The sequence below is a fragment of the Marmota monax genome, unplaced genomic scaffold (assembly GCF_021218885.2).
Source record: "Marmota monax isolate L192 unplaced genomic scaffold, Marmota_monax_Labrador192_F-V1.1 WCK01_AAM20220418_F8-fsc00346, whole genome shotgun sequence".
NCBI classification, from domain to species: domain Eukaryota; kingdom Metazoa; phylum Chordata; class Mammalia; order Rodentia; family Sciuridae; genus Marmota; species Marmota monax.
The window spans coordinates 970384-995287 of NW_026692698.1; the positions used below are offsets into that span (position 1 = coordinate 970384).

Genomic DNA, 24904 nt, shown 5'->3' on the forward strand with positions numbered 1-24904 from the left:
GTGTCTTTCTGAAAGGAGCCCTCCTTGTGTACAGCATGGTTCCCCAGGAGTGGATTTACCAGTTATCATACCAGAAGTTTCTTCAGTCCCTGACCAGATCAGAGGAGGTAATGAATAGCTTGAACGTCATCTCTTTTTCTTTGTTCCTTTCTAATGGAAACCAGGTATAAATAGGCTCTCCATCTTCATAATTCTTGGCAGTTTTTAGAAACTTGCCTTTTCCTTCTTTCTTCCCTCATACTTTCTTATTTCTATTCTCTAGCTAAATATTTATTAAATGAGACCTCCTAGAGGTAGGTATTGTGCTATAATGGACAGGCACATATAGTATAAAATGTTGGAGCTTTGAGTACAATTTACCATTTTCCCGGGAAGCTAGACATTTCCCTTTGTTCACAAAAAAAAAAGACTTCAAACACTGTGAACAGATTGCCACTTGCCTCTATAATGGCCGTGATGTGACTTAGGATACACTAGGTACTTATGGAAGCTGCATCTAAGCAACAGCTCTTTTGCTTTTAAAGCCCAGAGGCTCATCAGGTTAGTATAGGTTTCCAGCTCTAGTCCCACCTTTCCTGACGGAGCCCTTGTGGCAGTTCAGTTAATGCCTGTGGGTCTGTTTCCTTATCTATAAAATCAGGATTTTAGAACTGGATGCATTGGCATAGCATTGATGTGGGAGGATCTCTTGAGCTCATAAGTTTAAGATCTACCTGGGTGCTGAGTGTATTGGTGCACACCATAATCCCAATGATTTGGGAGGCTAAGGCAGGAGGATCACAAGTTCAAGGCCAGCCTTAGCAACTTAGTGAAGCCCAAAACAATTTAGCAAGACCCTATCTGAAAATAAAAAATGAAAAGGGCTGGGGATGTGGCCCAGTGGTTAAGCACCCCTGGGTTCAATTTCTGGTATCTAAAATATTAAATAAATAAATAACTGACCTACCTGAGCAGTAGAGCGAGACATACCATCTTTCCCCACTTCCACCCCCGCAAAATCAGGACAGTATCACTGTGAACTTGTGATTAGGCTCTCAACATCACTTCTCACTCTTCCCCAAAAAGTCAAGCGTAAAAACATTTGAGAACTAATGTATCAATGTGATAGGATTGTAGGCTTAATTTTTTGGATCAATCAATAGTCATTTTACATTTCTGGATAGTTTCTCTGTATTACTTCCCTAAACAGAACTTCCCAAACATTAAAAAAAAGAGAGAGAAATACATGGGGCTGGAGTTGTAGCTCAGCAGTAGAGTGCTCACCTAGCACAGGTGAGGCCCTGGGTTCGATCCTCACCACCACATAAAAATAAGTAAATAAAATAAAGGCATTGTATCCATCTACACCTAAAAAATAAATTTAAAAAAGAAAGAAAGAAAGAAAGACTTCAAACACTGTGAACAGATTGCCACCTGCCTCTATGATAGCTATGATGTGACTTAGGATACACTAGGTACTTATGGATGCTGCATCTAACCAACAGCTCTTTTGCTTTTAGAGCCCAGAGGCTCATCAGGACTTGTAAACAGCAGACAGAAGAGCTATGACCACTCAAGGTAACGACCTTGTGCAGTCTCTTCTTCAGAAGCAGGTGGATATCCTAGTATTGCTTCTGCTTCAAAGAGCCTCTCAGAGCATGTGTCCATTTTCAGAGAGCAGAAAAAAAGAGCATTTTTTCTTGTTCCGATTTCTCCTAAGGCTTGTGAGAAACACTGGACAGAGGGCTAAAACTGATATTTAAGTGTTTTTGAATTCCAGACAAAAAAGGAGTGCCCTAAAGTTCACCTCACTCTTAGTGCCAGAGAAAGCAGGAAGGTCAAGCCCAGTGTACATCTTAGTAATTTTTTCATAGACTCACTTGCCTCTCTCAGTACCCCAGTGTGCCCATGACCACATTAATAATCAACTAGGACTGAAAGCTGTCATGATAACCAGAGTGGTGTGATTCCTGCAGTGCCCATACAATGTACCAGTAGAGCTGGGCCCTACATCAAACCAAGATAGCTAGAAAACTGATAAAAATCATCACATTGTCTTTTTATGTCTGATTTTTTTTTTTTTTCCTTAAGGAAATTTTTTTTTCAGGGATTAGCACCCAGATTATCTTATAAGAAGTAATGGTTTGTTGTATTTGGGGAGATAATTTGGTTTTCCTCTGTAGGTACCACCATGGGAGCAGCATTGCTGGAGGACTGGTGAAGGGGGCTTTGTCTGTTGCTGCCTCTGCATACAAGGCCCTATTTTCTGCAGCACCAGTCACTGCACAGGTTAGTGTATGTTTTATTTTCCTGAACCTCAATTCACAAATCACCAATGAAAACGATGGCATCTGTCTGGATTGGCCAGTAAACTAACATTGTGGAAAGAGCATAGGCTTTAGATTGAGAAAGGAGCTAGTCCAAGTGTTGGCACTACGGGATAAATAAGACACTGGTTCTTGCCCAAAGATGATGGGAAACAAGAGAGGTGAACACATTTACAGTACGGGGTAAGATACTATGCTGGTATAATCAAACAGATGAAACATTTCAGCCTCACTAGTAGATAATACCTGAACTGAGTCCTAAAGGATAAAGCAAATGTTTGTCAGGGAAGAGTGATAGAGTATTATGGGGCTGGGGTTATGGCTCAGCGGTAGAGTGCTTGCCTAGCACATGCGAGGCCCTGGGTTCGATCCTCAGCACCACATAAAAATAAATACAAAAAATAAAGTTTTAAAAAATAAATTAAAAATAAAAAGAGTGATAGAGTATTATAAGCCAGGCATGATGGTGCACACCTATTATCCCAGCTACTCAGGAGGCTGATGCAAGAGAGTCACAAGTTCAAGTCAAGCCTGGGCAACTCAGCAAGACTTTCATCTCTTTAAAACAAAAAGAGTGTTGTAGACAAAGGGAATAGCTAGTAATAAAAAAGACTTGGAAATATGAATGTAGAGGGTGCTTCTGGTCTGAAAAGAATAAGAAAAGACCAACTGTAGATTAAGGGGTTAGATTTTATTTTAATACTAATGAAGAGCCATACAATGTTTCTAAGGAAGTAATTAACAGGAACATATTTGTTCTTAGTGAGATCACTCTGCTATAATCTGGAGGCTTGGATAGAGCCAGTAAAGAAATCCATATGAAAACCCACATATATAGCTAGAAAGGAAGATTCAAAGAAATAATTAAAAATATAAATCTCAGAACTTGGAGACCATAATTAAGTGACTAAAAAGAAGTCAAGGATAAATCCCAAGTCTGTGTTACACAGTTCATAGTAGCATGCATTATGAGCGGCTATGCAGGCAGGATATATTTGAGTAAGAGGAGAATAGGAATTCAGTTTTGGATAGGGTTGTTTGAGGCATAGCCTAGTAAAAGTAAAGATAACCAGAGTACAGTGAATACATACATCTGGATCACAGGGGAGAGGTTTGGCTTGGTGACAAAGTTTGAGAGCCTTTTTGCATACAGGTTATAGTAAGAGCCATGTGGATGGATGAGATTATCCAGGAAGAATGGGGAAGGCAAAAAGGAGCCTTAACCATCAGGGAAAGGAAAATCCTGCAAAGAAGACAAAACTAGGAAGAAAATGAAGAATTATCTACTAGAATTTAGGAAGTTTTAATGAGAGGGATGTATTCAGCAGTGTTAGCTTCTGCGGAGAGGTGTGAACTGGTAATGAGGAATTTTGAGAGTTCAAGTATGCCTCACTTTCCAATAGACTACAAAGAGAGGAAAGAGAGCAGAAGTCTTGGGCATGGTTGGTATTCCTATAATTCCAGCTATGGGAGGCTAAGGCAGGAGGATCATAAATTCAAGACCAGCTTCAGCAACTTAACAATACCCTGTCTCAAAATTTTAAAAAGCACTGTGTATGTAGCTTTGTGATAAAGCACCCCTGGGTTCAAGCCTCAGTGCTGGGAAGAAAAAAGGGGGCAAATATCAGAAGGAGACATTTGTAAAGATGAGTGAGACTTGAAGTGTGCAAGCCAGTAATGAAAGGGGTTAACAATAAAGATGATAGAACAATTAATGGAGAAAGATTTCCGAGGTGGTAAGAGGTAAAGAGATACAAAGCAACGTCCATGTGGAAGGATTAAACCTGGAAAGAAGGATTGATAATCTATTCCGAAATAAGAGGAAGAAGGGAACATTGGAATTAGGTATAGAGAAAATTGCCAGAGACTGCTCAACATGTTTACATACTTTCTCAACAAGCCTGCAACATAGAGGTATGATGTATCTGCATTTCATAAATTTAGGATTGACACTCACCCCAATTGGTGAGTTAATGGTAGAGTGAGGGTTGGGGCCTAAGCTTGTCTGTCTGCAAAGTCAGTCATCTTTCTGCTCTACAGTTTCCCCCTCCCCAATCTGTGAAGTAGAGATAATAATAGACCAACCATTTAAGGAAGTAATTTTGACCACAGAAGGGCTTAGCTTAAAGAGGGGAGTAGTGAATGTTAGCTTCCTCATAACTTGGACCAGTTTATTTTGAAGGAAAAAGTAAAAAATACTATAGGATATCATTTCCCAAGCAGTTTTTGTCTACCTCCTCTGTATATCAGATAGAATTTCTCATGCCATCTTCCTGTAACAGTCTCTTTCCTTGCTTATATTTGCCCCATCGTCACAATGATCTTCATGTTCATAGTGCCCTTAAGCCTTGTTTTCTACTTTTACCTCATCTGGTCAAAGAATGATTCTTTCTGAAAGTCCTCTCTGAAGCCATCTCCTAGTTCTCTTTTTAAAATGTAGCCTTTATTTATTTTTTGATGGATCTTTATTTTACTATATGTGGTGCTGAGAATCGAACCCAGTGCCTCACATATGGTAGGCAAATGCTCTACCACTGAGCCACAACCCCAGGGCACCCCCCCCCCCGCCGCCGCCCCCCGCCCCATACCTCTTCTCCTAGTTCTAAGGATAGTTCATCATCTCCCAGCTTTTTCTTTGGGTACTGACAGACCTAATTTGAAGCATATTTCCTCAGCTCAGAAGACCCATTAATGTCAGGTAGACAGGAATATCGTACCCTTGCATCTAGTTTCTTTGCATTTTGAATAAATCTGGAAAGACTAGTATGGCAAGATAATAAAAATTTGCAGGATAAACAAATTATACAGAAAATGTTGTCTACTTTTTTTTGTCTGCACAGCCAATAGTTTCTGAAGATCAGACAGCAGCTCTGATGGCCCATCTCTTTGAAATGGGATTCTGTGACAGGCAGCTGAACCTAAGGCTGTTGAAGAAACACAATTACAACATCCTGCAGGTTGTGACAGAACTCCTTCAGGTCAACAACAATGACTGGTACAGCCACCGATATTGAGGAGTGACCTTGTATTAAATAACTGCCTGCTGCTCAGAGATGATCTTTATTCTTTCATTGGGGTGTGGGGTAGAAGCCCTTGCTTGTTTTTTAAACTGATGAGTCTATATGGAGATCATCATTGAATTGTCAAGACAATACCCATTACAATATATTTTGGAACAAATCAAAGACCAGAACTTAAATTTTCACTTTAGGAATTGGATGAATAGGAGGAAGCTGTTTTTCAATTGATTTGGATAAAATTCCCTTCTCCATTTCAGTGCATTGAAGAGTGTAATTTGAACTTCCTGTAGAACCTTTTTTTTTTTTTTTGTTCCCTGCTTGTATTGAAGTTAAATATTTTTGTTCAGTTCATGTGGATGTTTTTAATGGGGATATCTGTTGTTAGTTTTTTGAACTGGAAGTTGTTTTCAAGACCTATGATTTCTGTAACCAACTCCTAGCCTCAGTAACTTTCAATGTGGCATTGAAAGAGGATACAAGAACATGATAGAAGTATTGCTGCTCTTCCTTTTTCAAAGAAAAAATTATTTCCCTGCAAGAGTTATTAGTAAATGACACTGTTGCTTTCTGAGGACCACATTGGTGCATTTTGAATATCCACCTTGCAGGAATCTCATGAAAGGAGGGAAGAGTGTGCTAGTTAACTCACCAGCACCTAGTGAGCAGTGTCTATTGTAGTAATTTTGCATATATTTTCTTTTATTTTGCTAGTCTTATAGGGAAGGAAAATACCCCCTCTATTACTTAAAGGGAAAAGTCACTTTAACAGTTACCTTTTTTCTTCATGTCAGGGCAGATCTTATTTTACAGTAGAGTAAGGGAAGTGGAAACAGGTGAAAGGCAAGTTCCTATATTAATCTAAGTTCAGGATTGGAGGAGTGAATGTGGTGGGGGTCAAATAGGATATGCTACTGACTTCTTGAATATTTGAAATCCTTTCAAAGGTTATCTAGCCCTAGAGAATCTAGAACAGGAAGTTGTGGTTGGTGTTTTTCAAAACCTGGATGGGGCAGACTCACTGATTTAACTCCAGGTTAAGTGAGAAAGAGATTGCTCCCAGGGACCCAGGTACTCATTTGTTTGTAGAAGGGAATCTTGGGGACAGTTGGTGAAGGAAGAGGTAACAAAAAACGCTAAATTATATTCATGAAAATTACTTCCTGAAAAGGAAAAATCTGAATCCCCAACCCTAGGGTAAGGATAATAAAGTAGTATTATTTAATCTGGTTGGCATTTATAATGAATGGCAATTTTAATTAGTCATAATGATGTTTATTTGCAGTATAACTCTTGAATGCTACTAAACAAGCCAGAATTCAGACTTCAAGCCAACCAGGCTGTTCATTATTTAAAATGTTTTGATCTTGGCTTCTAGAGCGATCGAGCTGCGGGTGTCTGTAATTGGATTGATTGGGGCAGGACCTGCCTGGACATTCTGGGTCCTGCAATAGGGGTCCAGAAGGGCCCGTGGGTCGGATAGTCCGGCCGGTTGTTCTTGTGCACAGCCACTTAAAGAATGGTGAAATAAATGTTCATTTAAACTCCTATATGTATCTGCTGGTCCTTACGGAAGCAGCGCCGGTACCCTCCCGTGACCTTTGAACATCGGAGAGCTTCCCTTCTTTTCGTGGAGAGGGCGGGGTCCTGGAGCAGGGAGGGGCCGGGGGAGGGGCGGAGCTTCCCGCTGCTTCAAGTCGAAGCTTGGGGCGAGGGCTCAGTTCCCTCACTTTCAATTCCGAAAGCTGCCGTTTCTGTCGCTGCCGTCGTCCCTGGGTAAGGCATTCTCGGGACCCTCCTCTGCTTTCCTCTTTTGGAGGCAAGGGCCTTTTGTATCTCCTGCTCGCCCTACGTACACGCCGGTACTAAACTCGACTAAAGCTGTTTAGTAGAATGTGAAGCCCTCCTTCAATAAAATCCGACCTTTTCCGTCCACGCCCACCAGCCGGCCCTTGGCAGAGCCCCGATCCGGTTGGGAAACAGCTTGGCCTTGGAGGCAAGGACCCCTTCTCCCCCCAACTTCCGAAGTTCCCCCACGACTCCGCTGAAGGGCTAGTTGCCTGCGCTGGAGGCTCTTCTCCCCAAAGGCACATTCCAGAAGATTCACCTTCTTGCAACTGAAAAGGAATCCCGGATCCCATACCTAAACCAGGTGAGGCTTATTTTAGTCCAGAAAGATCAGAGTGGCTCAACTTACCCACCTCATTCTGGTACCACTCTTGGGGGTCTTTTTTTTTTTGGGGGGGGGGTGTCCAGATTTAGTCTTGCTCTCTCCTAATAAAGGGCAGACCCTGACATGACTAAGGGATTCCCCAGGCTTTCTTCCTACCCCATCTCAAAAGTAGTGAGGAAGACACTTTTGCTCGCACCTGGGATATTTTTAGACAGGTTCTTACCTACACCTGTGACCTGTAGCTTCCTTTCTCCTTTGTTTAAAGAGCAGTTGCCTTCCTATTAAGCCAGGAACGCCCAGGAGGCAGCCTTCCTCAAACCTCAGCCTTTCTGTCAGGGTGCTCTTAGAGGCATTTTTTAGAGTAATTGGGGAAGATGAAGGGACCTTCCAGATTGCTGCCCTCCCTGCCCTGAGCTTTATCCAGTTGCCTTCCTTTAAAATGACAGCTCAGCAACTTTCGAAGAAAAAAAGAACTGTACCATTCTCTTGTGGAAGTTCCTTAAAGTGAAATAACTTCTGCTTTTCTTTGGTTTTCTTTTTTTGTAGGCAGATTGATTTAACAATAATTAAAGGAATTGAAAGGCATTTAAAGTTCCAATCTGAGAGCCCCATATAACTCTTCAAGTCTATCTTCCTTAGGTTTTAGCTTGCTTAGATTATGGTAGGGCTCATGCCAATTTTTTTGTTGTTTGGTTGGGGGAGGTGGTACTGGAGATTGAACCTAGGGGAGCTTAACCCTAAACCACATCTCCAGCCCTTTTGTTTTAAGACAGCTTCTCACTAAATTGCTGATGCTGGCCTTGAACTTGCTATCCTCCTGCTTCACCCTCTCCAGTTGATGGGATTACAGGTGTGCACCCCAATGCTTGGCTCTTTGCTAATCTTGATAACTTAAAACCAGAATTATGGGGCTGGGGATGCTCAGTGGTAGAGTGCTTGCCTAGTATGCATGAGGCACTGGGTTCCATCCTCACCACCACATAAAAATAAAGATATTGGGCTGGGATTGTGGCTCAGCAGTTGAGCGCTCGATTCTCAGCACCACATTAAAAAAAAATAAAGGCATTGTGTTGTATCCATCTACAAAAAAAGAGTGTCTCTGTCTCTCTCTCTCTCTCTAAAAAATAAAGATATTGTGTCCAGCTAAAACTTAAAAAAAAAAAATTTTTTTAAAGAAGTTTAATATTGAACTTTGTTCTTTTTTCACTAGTGAACCGCCCCCCTTGAAAAATGGGTGATATGTTCTCCCAGCTGGGCTGTCAGAAAGATGAAATCAAGTCAATACTGCCCCCCAACTCGGCCATTGGTGATACAGCTCCCAGCTACTCCAGCTTTGGAAGCAGCAAATCTTTTTGTTCCTGTGTGCCTGCTAGTGCCAAATTTGTGCCCTGCCCTACCTGCCAAGGCAGTGGGGAAATCCCCCGAGGTAAGTTGACCAAAGCTCTGGAAATAGCCTGGAATCCAGGAAGTGCTCTTGGCTAGCCAGTTTGAGGCAGCCCTTTTGAGTCTCCTTGAATGGTTGAATAGTGCTCTCAGCTCAGTCAGTATTAACCCATTTAGCCTTGGACTCCCTGCAGAGAACCCCCCCCTTCCTATATTAGATGTATTTTTCTGCCACTCTGCTCCCCAAGCATCACTCTGTGTCTTAGGATTCAGGAAGTTAACAAATGACCTCTCCAAAGAAGGTAAGCCTTTCTGATTCACTAGTGACTTTCAGAGAGTCGTCTTACCTATTAGAAATCTTACTTACCTTCTGGTTCAAAGCTGAGCTAGCTACTTCAGTAGCACAACCCAAGGCTCCCAGTCCTGCTCTGAGGCTGCATGCCTCTGATACTGCTGTATAGAGTGGAGGAAGGATGCTTTTAGGAGGCTGGTCCAGGAAACATTTGTCATGACACATCTTGGTCCTCCCTCTCATCATCTTTCTACAGAGCTGGAGGAGCAGCTGGTGGCCCTCATCCCCTATGGGGACCAGAGGCTGAAGCCCAGACACACGTAAGCACTCTTTTTGCTCCATCTCCACAGGTCATCACCCCAGGGGGCTGCTTTACCCATTAGAGTCACCATTGTGATCCCTCCTAAATTTTTCCCATTGGTTCTTCCCCAGGTAGTCTGAGCTTCACCTGCCTCCTTGTTTCCAAAGATTTTCCTGGTTTAAGAATGATAGGGGGTTGGGGGACTGAGGTTGTGGCTCAGCGGTAGAATGCTCTAGAATGCTCTCTGGCCTAGCACGCTGGGTTCGATCCTCAGCACCACATAAAAATAAACAAAACAAAGGTATTAAAAAAGAAGAATGATAAGTGTTGGGGTTGGTGTTGTAGTTCAGGGGTAGAGTGTTTACCTAGCATGTGTGAGGCACTGGGTTTGATTCTCAGCACTGCATACATACAAATAAATAAAATAAAGGTCCATCAACAATTAAACCTGTATATATAAAATGGTAAGTGTCAGGTCTGGGATTATTCAGTGGTAGAACATTGCTTAGCATTTGTGAAGCCATAAATTCAATTCCCAGCACCATCCCCCCCAAAATTTAAAGAATGATAATTGTTGTATATATGCTAATTACCCTGTTATATGCAATATATCTTATATTGAAGCATTACATTGTACCCATAAATATGTACAATTATTTGTCAATCAGAAAATTCACAGACTAGGGCTGTGTCTCAATAGTAAGACACTTGCCTACCATGTAGGAGGCCCTAGGTTTGATCCTCAGCACTGCAAAAAAAAAAAAAAAAAATTAGGGGGTTCTGGGGGGATTGAACCCAAGGTCTTGTGCATGCAAGACAAGCACTCTACCAACTGAGCTATATCCCCAGCCCATGCAAAACCATTTTTTAAAAATAAAAACAGAGGCTAGGGTTGTGGTTCAGCAGTGGAGCGCTTGCCTAGCATGTGCAAGGACCTGGGTTCAATCCTCAGCACCATATAAAAATAAATAAAATTGGGGGTATTCTGTCCAACTACACCAAAAATAAAAATAAAACCAAACTGAGCACAGTAGAGCATGCCTGTAATCCCAGTGATTTTGGAAGCTGGGGCAAGGAGGATTACAAATTCAAAGCCAGAAACTTAGCAAAACTTTGTCTCAAAAAGGTCTGAGCTGGGCACGGTGGTGCACACCTATAATCCCAGCAGCTTGGGAGGCTGAAGCAGGAGGATCTAGAGTTCAAAGCCAGCCTCAGCAATGCGCTAAGCTTGAGCAAGGCGCTAAGCAACTCAGTGAGACCCTGTCTCTAAATAAAATACAAAATAGGGCTAGGGATGCCTCAGTGGTTGAGTGTCCCTGAGTTCAATACCTGGTAACCCCCCCCCCCCCAAAAAAAAAAAGTCTAGGGATATAACTCTGTGGTACAGTGCCCCGGGTTCAATCCCCAAAACCTAAAGAATAAATAAAACATACACGAAATATGATTCAGTGGTAGAACACTTGTCTAACAGGTGTGAGGCCCTTGAGTTCAATCCCCAATGCATCAAAAATAGGAATAAAACTCTCCCCCACTTACCCACGCACAAAAAAATGAGCATAGCAGATATTGTCTGAGGCCACTTCCTACCTTTCCTGGAGTATCACTGCTTCAAGAGGCATGGTCCTTTCTCCAAAACAGAAAGGACCTGCAAATCCTCCTGGGAGGGAGGGGGTGGACCTGGCTGCAATTGGTTTGCAAATTGATTTGGGAAGTTGTTTTTTTTAAGAGCTTCTCTTGCCCTGGCAGTCTTTAGACTGCTTTTTTTCTTCAAATTAGAGATAGAAAACCAGCTGCTGCCTATCCTGGCACAATTCAAAACCTCAGAAGTAGCCCTGGATTTTTTTTTTTTTTTTTGGCATGTCTGTGACCCTGTTTGTGAGATCAGGGTCCATTTGTTATGAATCCCTGCAACCTCCTCCCAAAATCCTCAGCTTGAGCTGGAGACCCTCCATACAGCCTTCCCACCACTACATCAGAATTAGAAACTAGCAATGCCCCTAATAAGATACAAAGTACTGTCTCTATTTTTTATTTTTAATTTTGTAGTTGTATACCTTTACCTTTGTTTCATTTTTATGTGTGCTGAAGATGGAACCCAGTGGCCAGCCCAACTGTCTCTAATTATATCTGTTTTGAATTAGATAGATGGTTTCCTGTTCTGAATATTGTTTAACTAAATATACAAATCAGAACTCTCAAAAAATTAATGTGGACTTAGTTCTTCTAGTGATAATTACTAGCATTCATTGAGCTTTTTTACATGCCAGGACCTGTGATTAGTATTTTTCCATGTATTATATCATAGCAAATTCTATTACGTAGGTACAGTTATCTCCATTTTACAAAGAAAGTGGGAATTTGGGAGGGTAGGTGGGCTGCTCGACGTTATGAGGTCAACGGGGACAGGAAGGTGGGAATGGAAGCCAAGCTGCCTTCCTCTTAGTGCTGTGCTCCTTACTACCCATGCTGAACCACATCTGGAGAGCTAAATGAGCAGTCATGGAGGTGATATGTGTGGGGAGCCTTGTATCTGGAGAGGAGTGTGAGAACCCCAGGTTTCCTTGGTGTTCACACGCCTCCATCCTGTGTGCTGCTTTCCCACAGGAAGCTCTCTGTGTTCCTGGCAGTGTTCATCTGCCTGATGACTTCCTCCTCTATCATCTTTTTCCTGTTTCCCCGGTCCATTGGTGTGCAGCCTGCAGGCCTCAACTCCTCCACCGTGGCCTTTGATGAGTCTGACATCCACCTCAACATGACGGTGTGTGTGTAGTTGGTACCCTGACTCTGCCCTCTGTACTTCCCTAAAGCCTTTGTCCAACTTAGGTGTGGATAGCCAAGGATCTTGTGGCACCCAGAGGAGAGAAGTAGGGAATAGCATGAGCTATCTGATAACAAATTGTATAGAACTGGAACTCTCTACAATCAGGGATCAGAATCCAGGTCAGATTAATAAATCATAGTGTGGAATAGAGTTGTCAGTGCCTGAAACTCTGGATGGACAGACAGAATGGAAAGAAGCCATATAAAATGGGACCGGATCCTAAGCCAGTGTGGTTTTTGTTCATTTGTTTTGAAATGTGGGTCTCACACTGTTGCCAAGGATGGTCCAAATCCTGGGCTCAAATGTTGGGTCCTCCTACTCAATGTTGGGACCCAGCCTCCTGAGTAGGTGAGACTACAGGCATGTGCTGCCTCACCCAGCTCAATGTAGCTTTTTTTTTTTTTTTTTTTTAATGTTTTTATTTCTTGAGATGGGGTCTTGCTAAGTTATTGAGATGGTCTCAAATTTGTAATACTCCTGCCTCAGCCTCATCTGTCACTGGGATTATAGACATGTGCCCTCTCATCTGGCTCAGTGCAACTTCTTAAAGGTGACCCCTCACCATTAAGAGCCCATTGGTGTGCTCGCTTCGGCAGCACATATACTAAAATTGGAACGATTAGCATGGCCCCTGCACACGAATGACCTGCAGGTTAGTTCGTGAAGCATTCCATATTTTGTGCAGTTCATAAAGACCATCTGACAATGGTAGGGTTTGAAGAAGTTACTTGTTCCGTATTGTGGTGATACCACAAGCCATGCTGTCTGGTCCTCCTACTCAATGTTGGGACCCAAGTAGCCAACCATCAACACAGCATTCTGTTCACGTTACTATTAATAAATTACTGAAAATAATCCTTGTGTCTGTACCTGAAAACTTTTTTCCATTTGTCCGATTCTGCTTCTGACTTAAGCAGTGAACTTTATATCAGATTTCCTATAACAGAATCCTCCTGATACATGTTTTAAAAAAAGAGCCCATTGGAAGCTTGGCATGGTGGTTTACTCCTGTAATCCCAGTAGCTCAGGAGGCTGAGGCAGGAGGATTGCGAGTTCAAACCCAGACTCAGCAACAGTGAGGCACTAAGCAACTCGGTGAGACCCTGTCTCTAAATAAAATACAAAATAGGGCTGGGGATGTGGATGTGGCTCAGTGGTCAAGTGCCCCTGAGTTCAATCCCTGGTACCAAAAAAAAAAAAAAAAGCCCAGTGGATATCCAGTCACAGTGGCACATGCCTATAATCCTAGCAACTCAGGAGGCTGAGGCAGGAGGATCACAAGTTCAAGGCCAGCCTCAGCAACTAAGTGAGGCTCTAAGCAACTTAGTGAGGTACTGTCTCAAAAAGAGCTGGGGATGTGGCTCAGTGGTTAAGCTCCTCTAGGTTCAGTCTCCAGTATTTAAAAAAAAAAAAAAAAAATTGGAGGAGCTCTTGGTACTGATTCTCTGCACCTACGATCTCTCATGGTTGGGTGTGAATCTGGCCCAAGAGCCAGACTCCTGAAACTATTTGGCTTCTCCCTTTCAAAGATGAGCCACTCTTACCCTCCCTTTCCTTGTCTTTATCCCCAGAGTATCTTGAATATCTCCAATACCAACTACTACCCCATCACTGTGACCCAGCTGACCATCGAGGTTCTGCACCTGTCCCTTGTGGTAGGACAAGTTTCCAACAGTCTCTTCCTACACATTGGCCCTTTGGCCAGTGAACAGGTGACTTCCCTGACCCCAGCCAGCCTTGCCCGCAGATATTCAGATGTGTGTGGTGTTGGGAAGGAGCAGCCTAAGGTGAGGCTAACCTTGTGCCCATTTGGTTAACAGGTGTTTTATGCAGTAGCCAGCAGAATACAGGATGAAAACACATAGTGAGTACCTCTTGACCTCTTTTTCCCATAGTCCCTTACCTGACTTGGAAACCCATATAATACCCACTGGGTTTCCTCATTGCTTAGCAAACTACTCTTCAGCCTCTCAAGTCCTATCCCCTTGTAGCTGGGACATAAGCATACAAGGACTTAGGATCCTTAGCTTCTGCCTGTTGGGCCCAGATTGGAATGAAAAACAGGCTGGAATTTGGTTAATCTTTTCTAATTTTTAAAAATATTTATTTCTTTAATTTTTAGGTGGACACAGTATCTTTATTTCACATTTATGTGGTGCTGAGAACTGAACCCAGTGCCTCACACACACTAGGCAAGCTCACTACCACTTGAGCCACATCCCCAGCCCCTGGTTAATTTTTTCAATATGTGATCTTGGGGATCTGAATCACTGAGTAAAAGGAGTCTTTTGTTTTCTGCTAAGGGCAAGGCCAGCATGTACCTGGGCTAAGCACTGGGGGCTTGGAGTGATATTGCAATCAGGGCCATGGGGCCCTTCAGGACCTGCAGGTCTCCAAGTTTTCTGAGAGGCTGTTCAGTATGAAACGTGACCCCATGCTCTCTTTCTCTCTCTCAGCAAAATCTGTACCTGGCTGAAAATCAAAGTCCACCATGTACTTTTGCACATCCAGTAAGTAGGGCTTGGAGCTCTGGTGTCTCCTGTCCCACTTTTGACTTTATCCTCACCTCAGTTTTATCTCCTATGGGGAGAAAGAGTTGTTGCAGCTGACCCTGTGAATATTTGTCTCTGGAGAATAGCAAGTCCATACCTTTCTCTGGGTCTCACCTTGCTTATAAGTTATTGGTGTGGCAGTCCCAGGGTTGTCTGAAAGTTGCTGGAACACAGGTGGGGCAGCTGTTCCTGGTGCCTTGGAACAGCAGGGAACAGAAGGAAGGAGGAGGGAGGTTGAGGGAGCCAATCTTTCCCCGACAGCAAAACAGGGTCAGACCTGTCCTTTTCCTCCCAGACATGACAACAAAGCCTGCTTCCTCTCCAGGGGCACCTTGACCTGGTCCCACCTGAGCCATTCAGAGCAGCTAGTCTTTGACAGCTATGAATATGTGGACTGCCGGGGAAACATGTCAGTGCCACACCTGCTGATCCCTCACCCACCGTGACCCAACTGCTGTCCCTGTACCCTGGGCACCTGCAAACCTGGTCCACAACTCCACAGTGCCCCAAGAAGGACTGCAGTGACTCCCAAAGGAAGAGCCTCACTTTTCATCCCTTCCCACACCCTCAGCACAGGGAGCTTTGTGTGATGTTAACTGCATACACACACACACCCTCTGATTTCTAAAGTTCTTTTAGAGCATCAGCTTCTGCCTTGGTCTGTCTTGAAGAAAGTCTGTCTTCCCTGGGGCATTCCTTGGAGTCCATTGACTGGTACCTGCCCTTTCTGTGCTGAGCATGTTGATTGCACAGCTCTACTGCGACACGTCCTCCACCTGTCTGAACATGGGAAAAGCTGTAGTTTTATCTGGCTTTTAAAACATTGACCCTTTTTAGGTTCTCCACCCAGTGATAAGAAAGTGTCTTGGGGACATCCAATAATATCTACAAGGCCCTCAGATGTTCCCCTGTGCCTCTCTGCTTTGCTCATATGACACAGTGATGGTGGTAGCCTCTTCTCTCTGGTAACTTGTCCTCCACCCATCTAACGGAGTGGCAAGCCCTTTAACCCCCCGTTAGTGGGTTAGTGACTATCCCTGGTTTCTAGGAAGAAAAAGCTGCCTGCATCAAAAGCTTTTCCTTTAGACAGAACAATTGTACTTTTATTTCATGGCAGGAGTTAAAGTAAAAGGGGAGGGGAAGGAGGCACCTGGCACCCCCAAGTCTACACAAGAAAGAAGTTATGGCCAGAATCATTTTCAAATGTGTTTATCAAAGTTTCTAAGCCCACAAGCCAGAGTCTATGTGAGTGGACCCAGGCAGTTCAAACTGGGCCCAGCTTCTGTCTTGTGAAAGCCTGCAGGGGGTGAAGCTCTCAGTGTCTAGACAAAACTTCTGGGCTCTGTTCCACTTCCTCCTCTGCCCCAGATCCCACCCTCTGCTCCGAACAGCCCCTGCTCTCCAGGCTTTGTCACAAGGAGCCCATCCACGAGGACCAGGCTAGAGCCTCCCTTTCCTGTTGGTCAGGTAATTCCCAGGTTCCCATAGGGCTTCAAGTGGAGGTGATTTTGGTAGTTGAGCAAAGCAGGAATGATATCTGTTCTCTAAATAAGGTTAGGCCTTTACATGTGGAGTGACAAACCTAGGCAGTAGATGAAAGCTGAATTTGGAGTAAGGTAAATGGAGGGGACTGTGGTAAAAGAACTAGCAGACTAGCTGGGGCTGTGAGGGGGAGGAAGGAATCTGCTGGCTCTAAGCTCACACCTGGATAGTTGGGGTTAAGCTGGTGCCAACAAGAGTGCAGAAGTCCAAGGAGTCCAGCCTGAAGCTTCTGTATATAGGTCATCAAATGTAAAAGATTTATATTATACTCAATAAACTACATTCAACTGTGTGTGTGTGTTAAAGTCTCCTGAGAGTAGGAGGGAGCTGGCAGACACTAGTCTTATCATAAACTATTTCTTAATGTTCCAGTGAGCATCAAGGCTGCTGAGAACATATCCTGCTTTGCTGGCTTCTGAGAGATTATTCACAGGAGCTCATTCTCTCCCTCTAATTGTGTAATCTCTAAGCTCTCTCCCAGCTTCACCTTCCTATTCTATATCTTTCCCTCCATCCCAACCCCCGCTACTGCTCCCCTCAGGAAACATCCCTGGGTTACACTAAGATCAGGCTTGGCTTCTTCAGTCTGACCCAGAGTGGATGCTGAATGGGCTACAGTGAAATGACCTGAGCTGGGTGTAGTAGTGCACTCCTACAATCCCAGCAACTTGGGAGGCTGAGGCAGGAGGGTCATAATTTCAAGGCCAGTCTCAGCAACTTAACAAGACCCTGTCTCAAAATTTAAATAGAAAAGGGGTAGGGATATAGCTCAGTGGTAAACTGCTGGGTTCAATTCCTAACATGTGCATACACACACGCACATACACACACCCCCCTCTGGTTTCTCAGCCCCAAAATGTGACTGAGGTGACAGCCTTTCTCATAATGGAAGTTGCTGGAACACAGGTGGGGCAGCTGTTCCTGGTGCCTTGGAACAGCAGGGAACACAAGGAAGGGGGAGGGAGGTTGAGGGAGCCAATCTTCCCCCGACAGCAAAACAGGGTCAAACCTGTCCTTTTCCTCCCAGACATAACAAGGCCTGCTTCCTCTCCAGGGGCACCTTGACCTGGTCTCATCTGAGCCATTCAGAGCAGCTGGTCTTTTGAGAGCTATGAATATGTGGACTGCCGGGGAAACATGTCAGTGCCACACCTGCTGATCCCTTACCCACCATGACCCGACTGCTATCCCTGTACCCTGGGCACCTGCAAACCTGGTCTACATCTCCCACAACTCCACAGTCCCCAAGAAGGATTGCAGTGACTTCCAAAGGAAGAGCCTCACTTTTCATCCCTTCCCACACCCTCAGCACAGGGAGCTTTGTGTGATGTTAATTTCATACACACACAACCACCCTCTGATTTCTAAAGTTCTTTCAGGGACCAGCATCAGATCCTGCCCTTTGTCTATCTCAGGGAAGTCTGACTTGACATTGTCTCATAAGACTATGTCAGACTTGCATCTTTCTGAAGCCTGACACTGGGGGGGTCCCCCAGCCCTGCCCTCTCTTCCACTTGGGGCTGATGAGGGAGGAATGCCTGGGGCTTTTGGAGCCTCCTGGTTTTCTCTGGTAGATGTAAAGGCTGAAACTGGGAATGGGACAGGCCTGAGAATTTCAGTAGGAAATCCCCACTCTCTTCCTTCCCAGGGTCAGGTGTCCCCTGCCTGGGACAACCAAAGCCTCTCTTCCAAATTCTTCCATCCACCATCAGTCATTTAACAGCTGAGTGCCCACTGTGGGCCAGACACTGCACAAGGCTTAGATAGATGTCCCTGCCTGCCACCTCTGCGGCTGCCCCGGGCCTGGTATGGCATTACATAGCCCTGTCTTCTTTTTGATTCCATCCTTAGGCATGGGCTTGCAGGAGGAGCAGTGGCTCCAGTGATGAGCATAAACTGGAGGCCCCAATGGACTTACCACTGGGTAATAAAGGTCAGTAGGAGATGGAGACTTGGGTCCAAGATCAAGTTCTCCCCATGGCTTTGTTTCAAGAGGCAAGGAGAGGCCTTCCTCTCTCTTCCATCCTCTCCATTCCCCTCATCCCAATCTCAGAAAACTGACCACTCTCTTGGCTCTTAGAAAGATCACATTTTACTCCTAGCTAGTCTTGCAGAGTGGATGGCTTTTAAGGGGTAATAAGAAGGTATGATTGCTTATCTGGTTTTTGGCGGTGAACAGTGGAATCTTGAATCTGTGCCTGGATTACCACTGCTGGATATAATTAATTGACTGAGAAAAGGGAGACACAGGAAACAAAACAAGTTAGCAATTCCTGGGTATGCTGGCTTCAGGACACTGTGTTAAGCACCTCAAGGTTAGAGGAATCAAAGTGAAAGGCAGCAGCCTGGTCCATATCCTAAACCTCCTCGAGTTCTCTCATCCTTTGTGCCTATCTCAGAGACCATTCCAAAGCTTGCACCTTTTTATGCTCATTAAGAGTTACCATTCTGGGGCTGGAGTTGTGGCTCAGTGGTAGAGCACTTGCCTGGCATGTGTGAGGCACTGGATTCGATTCTTAGCACCACATAAAAATAAACAAATAAAATAAAGGCATTGTGTCCATCTACAACTATAAAAAATTTTTTTTTTTTTTAAAGAGTTACCATTCTAGGGCTGGGGTTGTGGCTCAGCGGTAGAGCACTCGCCTAGCATGTACAAGGCACTAGGATCAATTCTCAGCACCACATAAATAAAAATAAAGGTATTGCATCCAACTACAACTAAAAATAATAATAATAATAATAATATTTCTTTAAAAAAAAAAAAAAGAGTTACCATTCTAGCTGGGCGCTGTGGCACAAGCCTGTAATCCCAACAGCTGGGGAGCCTAAGGCAGGAGGATCATGATTTCAAAGCCAGCCTCAGCAAACTCGAGGCACTAAAGTAACTCAGTGAGACCCTGTCTCTAAATGAAAATACAAAATAGGGCTGGGGATATGGCTCAGTGGTCAAGTGCCCCTGAGTTCAATCCCAGTACCAGAAAAAAAAAATTACCAATCTTATAGTGATTATAAGTGACTATGTCACTGATTTAAAGAAAAAAATATTGTTACCATTCTAGATTTGATGGCCTACATTGAGCCAGACTCAGTTGAGTGCTTTTGATGCTATCCCCTTTAATTACCACATACAGTCCTCTTGACTACTCTAGAGAAAGTGGTATTTATGTATGAGGCTCAGAGCTCACATCATGCTACAAGGGAGTGGTGATCCTGAGACTCAGCCTCTGATTTAGGTCTTGCTTTCCTCCTCTTCCAGTCACCTCTATCTCTTTAGCCAGCTTTAAAACAGCCCCTTCTCAGGTGTGGTGGCACATGCCTATAATCTCAGTGGCTTGGGAGGCTGAGACAGGAGGATCGTAAATTCAAGGCCAGCCTTAGCAACTCAGCAAGGTCCTAACCAATTTTGCAAGACCTTGCCTCTGAATAAAATATAAAAAGGGCTGGGGATGTGGCTCAGTAAAGTGCCCCTACATTCAATCCCTGGTACCAAAGAAAAACAAAAAAACAGATTCTTGGAAGTTTAAGCTCACTCCTATAATTCCAACACCTTGGGAGGCTAAGACAAGGGGATCACAAATTCAAGACAAGCCTCAGCAACCCAGTGAGGCCCTAAGCAATTTAGTGAGATCATTTCTAAAAAAAAAAAAAAAAATCCCCCTTATTTACCTTCTTTGGTACCTATCTTTCCAAACAGGTTGTTCAACTCCTCCCTTATGCTTAGTGTTAGTGACAGGACTTAGCCAGATATTTTTATGGGTCAAGGAATAGAGAATAGAGAAATTGGCTATTCAGAGTGACTTTGAAATAATTCCAGTTCCCTTCCCTGTCTCCTGCTAAGGATGCCTCTGTGGACTACACACACACAAGGGCACACTCAAACACTCAGCCAGAGCTTCTCTTCCTTTGTGCTCTGTCTCACCTTGAAACATGAATATCCAGGGTGTTTGTTAAGGCTAGAAAGGCAGGAGTTCATGAGACCTGGTGATGAAACAAGCATAAGTTACTCATCTGAAAGTTTCTTTTTTCTTTTTCTGGTAGTACTACTAAACTATACATCTACAAACTCAGCCTTTTTTTTTTTTTTTAAGGTTGAGACAGGGTCTCACTAAGTTGCTGAGGTTGGCCTCAAAGTTTTGAGCCTCCTGCTCCAGCCTCCTCAGTATCTGGGATTACAGGCATGCTCCACTGTACCCAGCTCATCCCGGAGTTTCTCAGAAAAGAACACATCAGGACTGGACTTTTTATCATGTCTGGGGCCCAGTACAAGTCTGATGGTCAGGGGCAGACCCCTCCCTGCCCCAAAACACATTCTGAACCCACCCTGAAGATTCGGAACTAGGAAGCCATGCTGTGGTTCCCTGTTCCCGATCTCCCAGGGCTCAATATATCTGCTGATAAGCCTACAACTCACATCCCACCATCCCCACCCCCTCTTCTGTCGTCCTCACTGTGGAAGAGAGGCTGACACCACGTCAGACACCCTCTGCAGAAGATGACAGGCTTCTTTGCAGCCCCAGTTTGATACAAATTCACCCAGAGGCAGTAGCTACAGAGGTAGTAAAGGCTGAGGGTGCTGAGGAGGATTGGACAAGCTGTGGTGGCAGATAGGGATTCTGGATCTGGGGCTGGGATGGGATCCAGGGGTTCTCTCCTCAGCCTCTCCCCTCCCAGGAGCCTCACTTACCAGGACCTGAGAGGTTATACAATTGCCCTCCAGCTTCAGGAGCCCGCAGTGAGTCAGGCTGGGGTCCTTGCCTTTGGGAATCCTGGACACTGGACAGAAAATTGCACAGAGTAACCGGGTCCTGATCACTTCGTTGTGGTGGCTGTGGTGGTGGTGGTGGTGGTAGTGGTGGCGGTGGTGGCAGTGGCTCTGGCTGCAGCAGCAGAAGCTGTGCTTGTGGTGGCTGCTGCCGTGGCTGCTGTATTGGTGGCTTTGGCTCTGCTGGTGTTTTCGGCTGCGCTGGTGGCTTCTGCTGCACGAATGGCTGGTGCAGCTGTGCGGGGGAAGCCCAGGACTCCTCCAACTCCTGATATGTTTGGGATTTTTTCTCAGATCGGTATTCCTCCACTTGGTGTTTCTTTGGTTGCTGACAAGAAGCTCCAGCCAAGTGGCATCTTCCACCCTCCCACCCTGTCACCCAGAGGCCACAGAGGTTTGAGACAGTGAGGCAAGTGAATAGAGAGGCCAGGGTGGTTAGAAGCATCTCTGTTCCCTGCAGTTGGAGGTTGAAGCTGGGGCCCAGGCTGCCTTCCCTCACCTGCCACAAAACCCAAGAAGTATTTCCTGGGACTGTGCCACCCAGCACAGCCTCTTCCCAGGAGGTGGCACTGTCTGAGCATCTGAGCCTGGCTTGGAGCCGGGCACTGAAAGGAATTTTCATTGCCAGAGGATAAAGAATAAGTCCTTACTTTGATTTTTTTTGGGGGGGTGGTAGGGTGGGGGGGACACAGGGAATTGAACCCAGAGGTGCTTGACCACTGAGTCACATCCCCAGTCCATTTTTATATTTTATTTAGAGACAGGGTCTCTCTGAGTTGCTTAGGGCCTTGCTAAATTATTGACGTTGGCTTTGAACTCACCATCCTCCTGCTTCAGCCTCCCAAGCCATTGGGATTACAGGCATTCCCCACCGCCACGGCCACCGCCTGCCACCAAGTCCTTAATTTGAACCACCACTGTCCAATAAAAACAATGTATGCCACATGTGTAATTTTACATATTCTAGTAGCCACACACGAGATCAGGAGGAACAGATGAAAAACGAAAAAAAAAAAAAATATATATATATATATATCCCTCCCCCGCCGCAGTCCTGGGAATTGAACCCAGGGTGTCTCTAAGACTGAGCTACATCTACTGGCCTATTCTTTCTTTCTTTAATATTTGAGATTGCATCCAGAATTACCCAGGATGTTCCTGACCTTGCACTCCACGTGTCTCAGTATCCCAAGTACTGGGATTAGCAGGATATCACCATGTACTGTTAATTTTAATATATTTTATTTAACCAAATACATCCCAAACCTGTGATCAATATGAAAATATTTCAGCCACATTCAGTGGCACATGCCTGTCATCCCACCAGCTCAGGAGGCCAAGACAGGAGGATTAGGAGTTCAAAGTCAGAAACTTAGCGAGACCTAAGCAATTGAACAAGTCCTGGTTTCCAAATAAAATATAAAAAGGGCTAGGGATATGTCTCAGTAATTAAGCTCCCTGCATTCAATCTCTGGTACCAAAAAATAAAATTAATATCTTATGTTCTTTGTTTTGATACCAAGTCTTCAAAACACAGTATACCTTTTATATTTAATAGCACATCTTCATTTGAACACTAAATTTTCACCAAAATTGTTGATCTCTAATTACTTCTTTTTTTTTTCTTTCTGATCTTCTTTAAATTTCATAAAATTTACAGTAGAAAATGGAGACTTAGGGGGCTGGTGTTGTGGCTCAGTGGTAGATCACTCACCTAGCATGTGTGAGGCCCTGAGTTCAATCCTCAGCACCACATAAAGATAAATAAATAAAGGTATTGTGTCCATATACAACTAAAAAGTATTTAAAACAAAAGAAGAAGATAATGTAGATTTAGACATCTGAGTTACACCAAACACTCCTAAAATTTTTCTAATATGTAAGTTGAATATTTGTTCTAAAAATTTTATATTTAAATTAATCAAATTTATATAAAATAGTAAACTCAGCTCTTCATTCTCACTAGCCACATTGCAGTAGCTCAATAGCCTACAGGCTGGTGGCAACTATATTAGACAGCCCAGCTTCAAAACCTTTCAGCCATGCTGGGCGCAGTGGCACATGCTGTAGTCCCAGTGACTTGGGAGGCTGAGGCAGGAGGATTGCAGGTTCAAAGCCAGCATCAGCAACTTTTTGAGGCCCTAAGTAAGTTAGTGAGATTCTGTCTCAAAAAAAAAAAAGTATATATATATATATATATATGGCTGAGGATGTAGCTCAATGGTTAGGCACCTCTGGGTTTAATTCTCAGTCCCAAACAGACAAACAAAAACCCTCCCAGGCCAAATATCCCTGTACCCACCAGCCTACAACAGCAAAACTAAGGTGATAACTCACCACCACCACCATAGTTTCTCTGAGAGAATTCTAAATGACCTTGCTTCCCTCCTACCCCAGTAAGCAACATTCACCAAATAGCAGCCTTCTCCCTAGGGGATTGTCTTCCCCGTTTTCTTCCTACTCCATGGAGAACCCTGCTGGACCTGGTCCTTCCCATGTACCTGTTCTTGCTGCTGCTGTTGTTGTTGCTGCTGCTGCTGCTCAGCCATTAGCCACCTCCTCCGGTCCAAAGCCATCTGTCGGCGCCGGGCTTCCCAGTGGTAGGCACTACCCATGATGGTGGGATGGTGGAAGCCCCAACAGGAGGTGGGGGCAGGCAGCCCAGGACAGTGCCCCCACCACCTCTGTCACCTCCTACCCCAAATGCACTGCCTATAACCACAACCACCTCACAATGTGGCCACTGCCAGGGCAACTGGGCAGGTCCCCCACCCTGCCTTGGTGGCGTGGGGGGGTTGTTCTTCTCAAGGCTCCTGGTAAACACCTGTAAGTCTGCTAAATTCCTTTCTTTCTCTCCAGGGTCCTGAGCAGATAGAAGGCACTTTCCCATCTTAGTGTGAAGTCTCAGTGGGCCCCAGGAACAATTCTGCAGGGAAGTCTCCTCATTTTTCTTTCTGGCTTTTCCCCCCTACTTCTCCTGAGGGGTTTCCAGCAGCAACCACTGGCCCTCTGTTGACCCTCTCTCCCTCCAAATTCTCTGAAATTACTTTTCCTCACTCCTTTGTCTCTTCTTCCTCACTCTCCCCCTTCCATAAATGTCTGTGTTGAGTCAAGATAAAAGAAAATACAAAATCCACTAACCTTCATTGAAGGGTGGAAAGCAACCTTTGTATCAGATCAGCTCCAAAGAACCTGTTAATCCTAGCTGTGTAGTGGAGTTACCTTGTACTTTGGTATTAAACAGATTCAAATTCAATCCTGGCTCTGTCACATATTTGCTGAGGGGACTTAGGCAGACCACAGTCTTGGAGGCTTCCCTGTGAAGGTTATTTGTTGACCTCAAGGAATGCCTGGAAATACCAGCTCTCATAGTGGGGCATCCAAATATGAACAGCTGATAGGGACTTCACAGCTCTGCTCTGGGCCCAGAGGGATGCTGAACCTTTTTGGATCTTTTTCTCCTTTGGTAAAACAGTTGCTGGTCCCTTCTCCCAGCACCAAGGAGTGCTGTTGTTTGCAACAATAGGTTTATGAGAGTCGCCAGATACAATAGATGAAATAGAGGCTAATTACTGGATATCTATCTTCACAGCACATTTATATTCATATAAAATAACTCTAAAAATATTGCAATGGAGAGCCAGGTGCAGTGGAACATGCCTGCAGTCCTAGCTCCTCAAGAAACTGAGGTCTCAAGTTTGAGACCAGACTGGGCAATTCTGTGAGAACTTCTTTCAAAATAAAATAAAAAG

The 24904-nt window shown here is 44.4% G+C and overlaps 2 protein-coding genes and 1 pseudogene across 8 annotated transcripts in view; all 3 read left to right on the plus strand.

The window, feature by feature from the left end:
- Nbr1 (NBR1 autophagy cargo receptor) overlaps positions 1 to 6873 on the plus strand; it is a 28305-nt gene extending 21432 nt beyond the window's left edge. For 5 of the 6 annotated variants that reach the window (XM_046446616.2, XM_046446617.2, XM_046446618.2 and 2 more), the window contains 4 exons: positions 16 to 107; positions 1500 to 1557; positions 2163 to 2268; positions 5147 to 6873. In XM_046446616.2, the coding sequence (XP_046302572.1) occupies positions 16 to 107; positions 1500 to 1557; positions 2163 to 2268; positions 5147 to 5320 (430 nt within the window). In that variant the 3' untranslated portion in view covers positions 5321 to 6873. Of the gene's footprint in view, positions 1 to 15; positions 108 to 522; positions 561 to 1499; positions 1558 to 2162; positions 2269 to 5146 lie in introns of those variants that run through there. The other variant, XM_058579965.1, reaches the window with a different exon arrangement.
- A 1853-nt stretch (positions 6874 to 8726) lies between these two features.
- Tmem106a (transmembrane protein 106A) lies at positions 8727 to 16679 on the plus strand. 2 transcript variants are annotated; one of them, XM_046446619.2, is made up of 7 exons: positions 8727 to 8922; positions 9428 to 9491; positions 12077 to 12230; positions 13865 to 14005; positions 14114 to 14157; positions 14750 to 14803; positions 15141 to 16679. In XM_046446619.2, the coding sequence occupies exons 1-7, from the start codon at positions 8727 to 8729 to the stop codon at positions 15289 to 15291; spliced, it is 804 nt and encodes a 267-aa protein (XP_046302575.1). In that variant the 3' UTR covers positions 15292 to 16679. The 2 variants fall into 2 exon arrangements, with proteins under 2 accessions (XP_046302575.1, XP_046302576.1); XM_046446620.2 differs by having other exon boundaries at positions 15171 to 16679.
- On the plus strand, positions 12874 to 12973 carry LOC124094046 (U6 spliceosomal RNA; annotated as a pseudogene).
- Positions 16680 to 24904: the final 8225 nt, after the last annotated feature.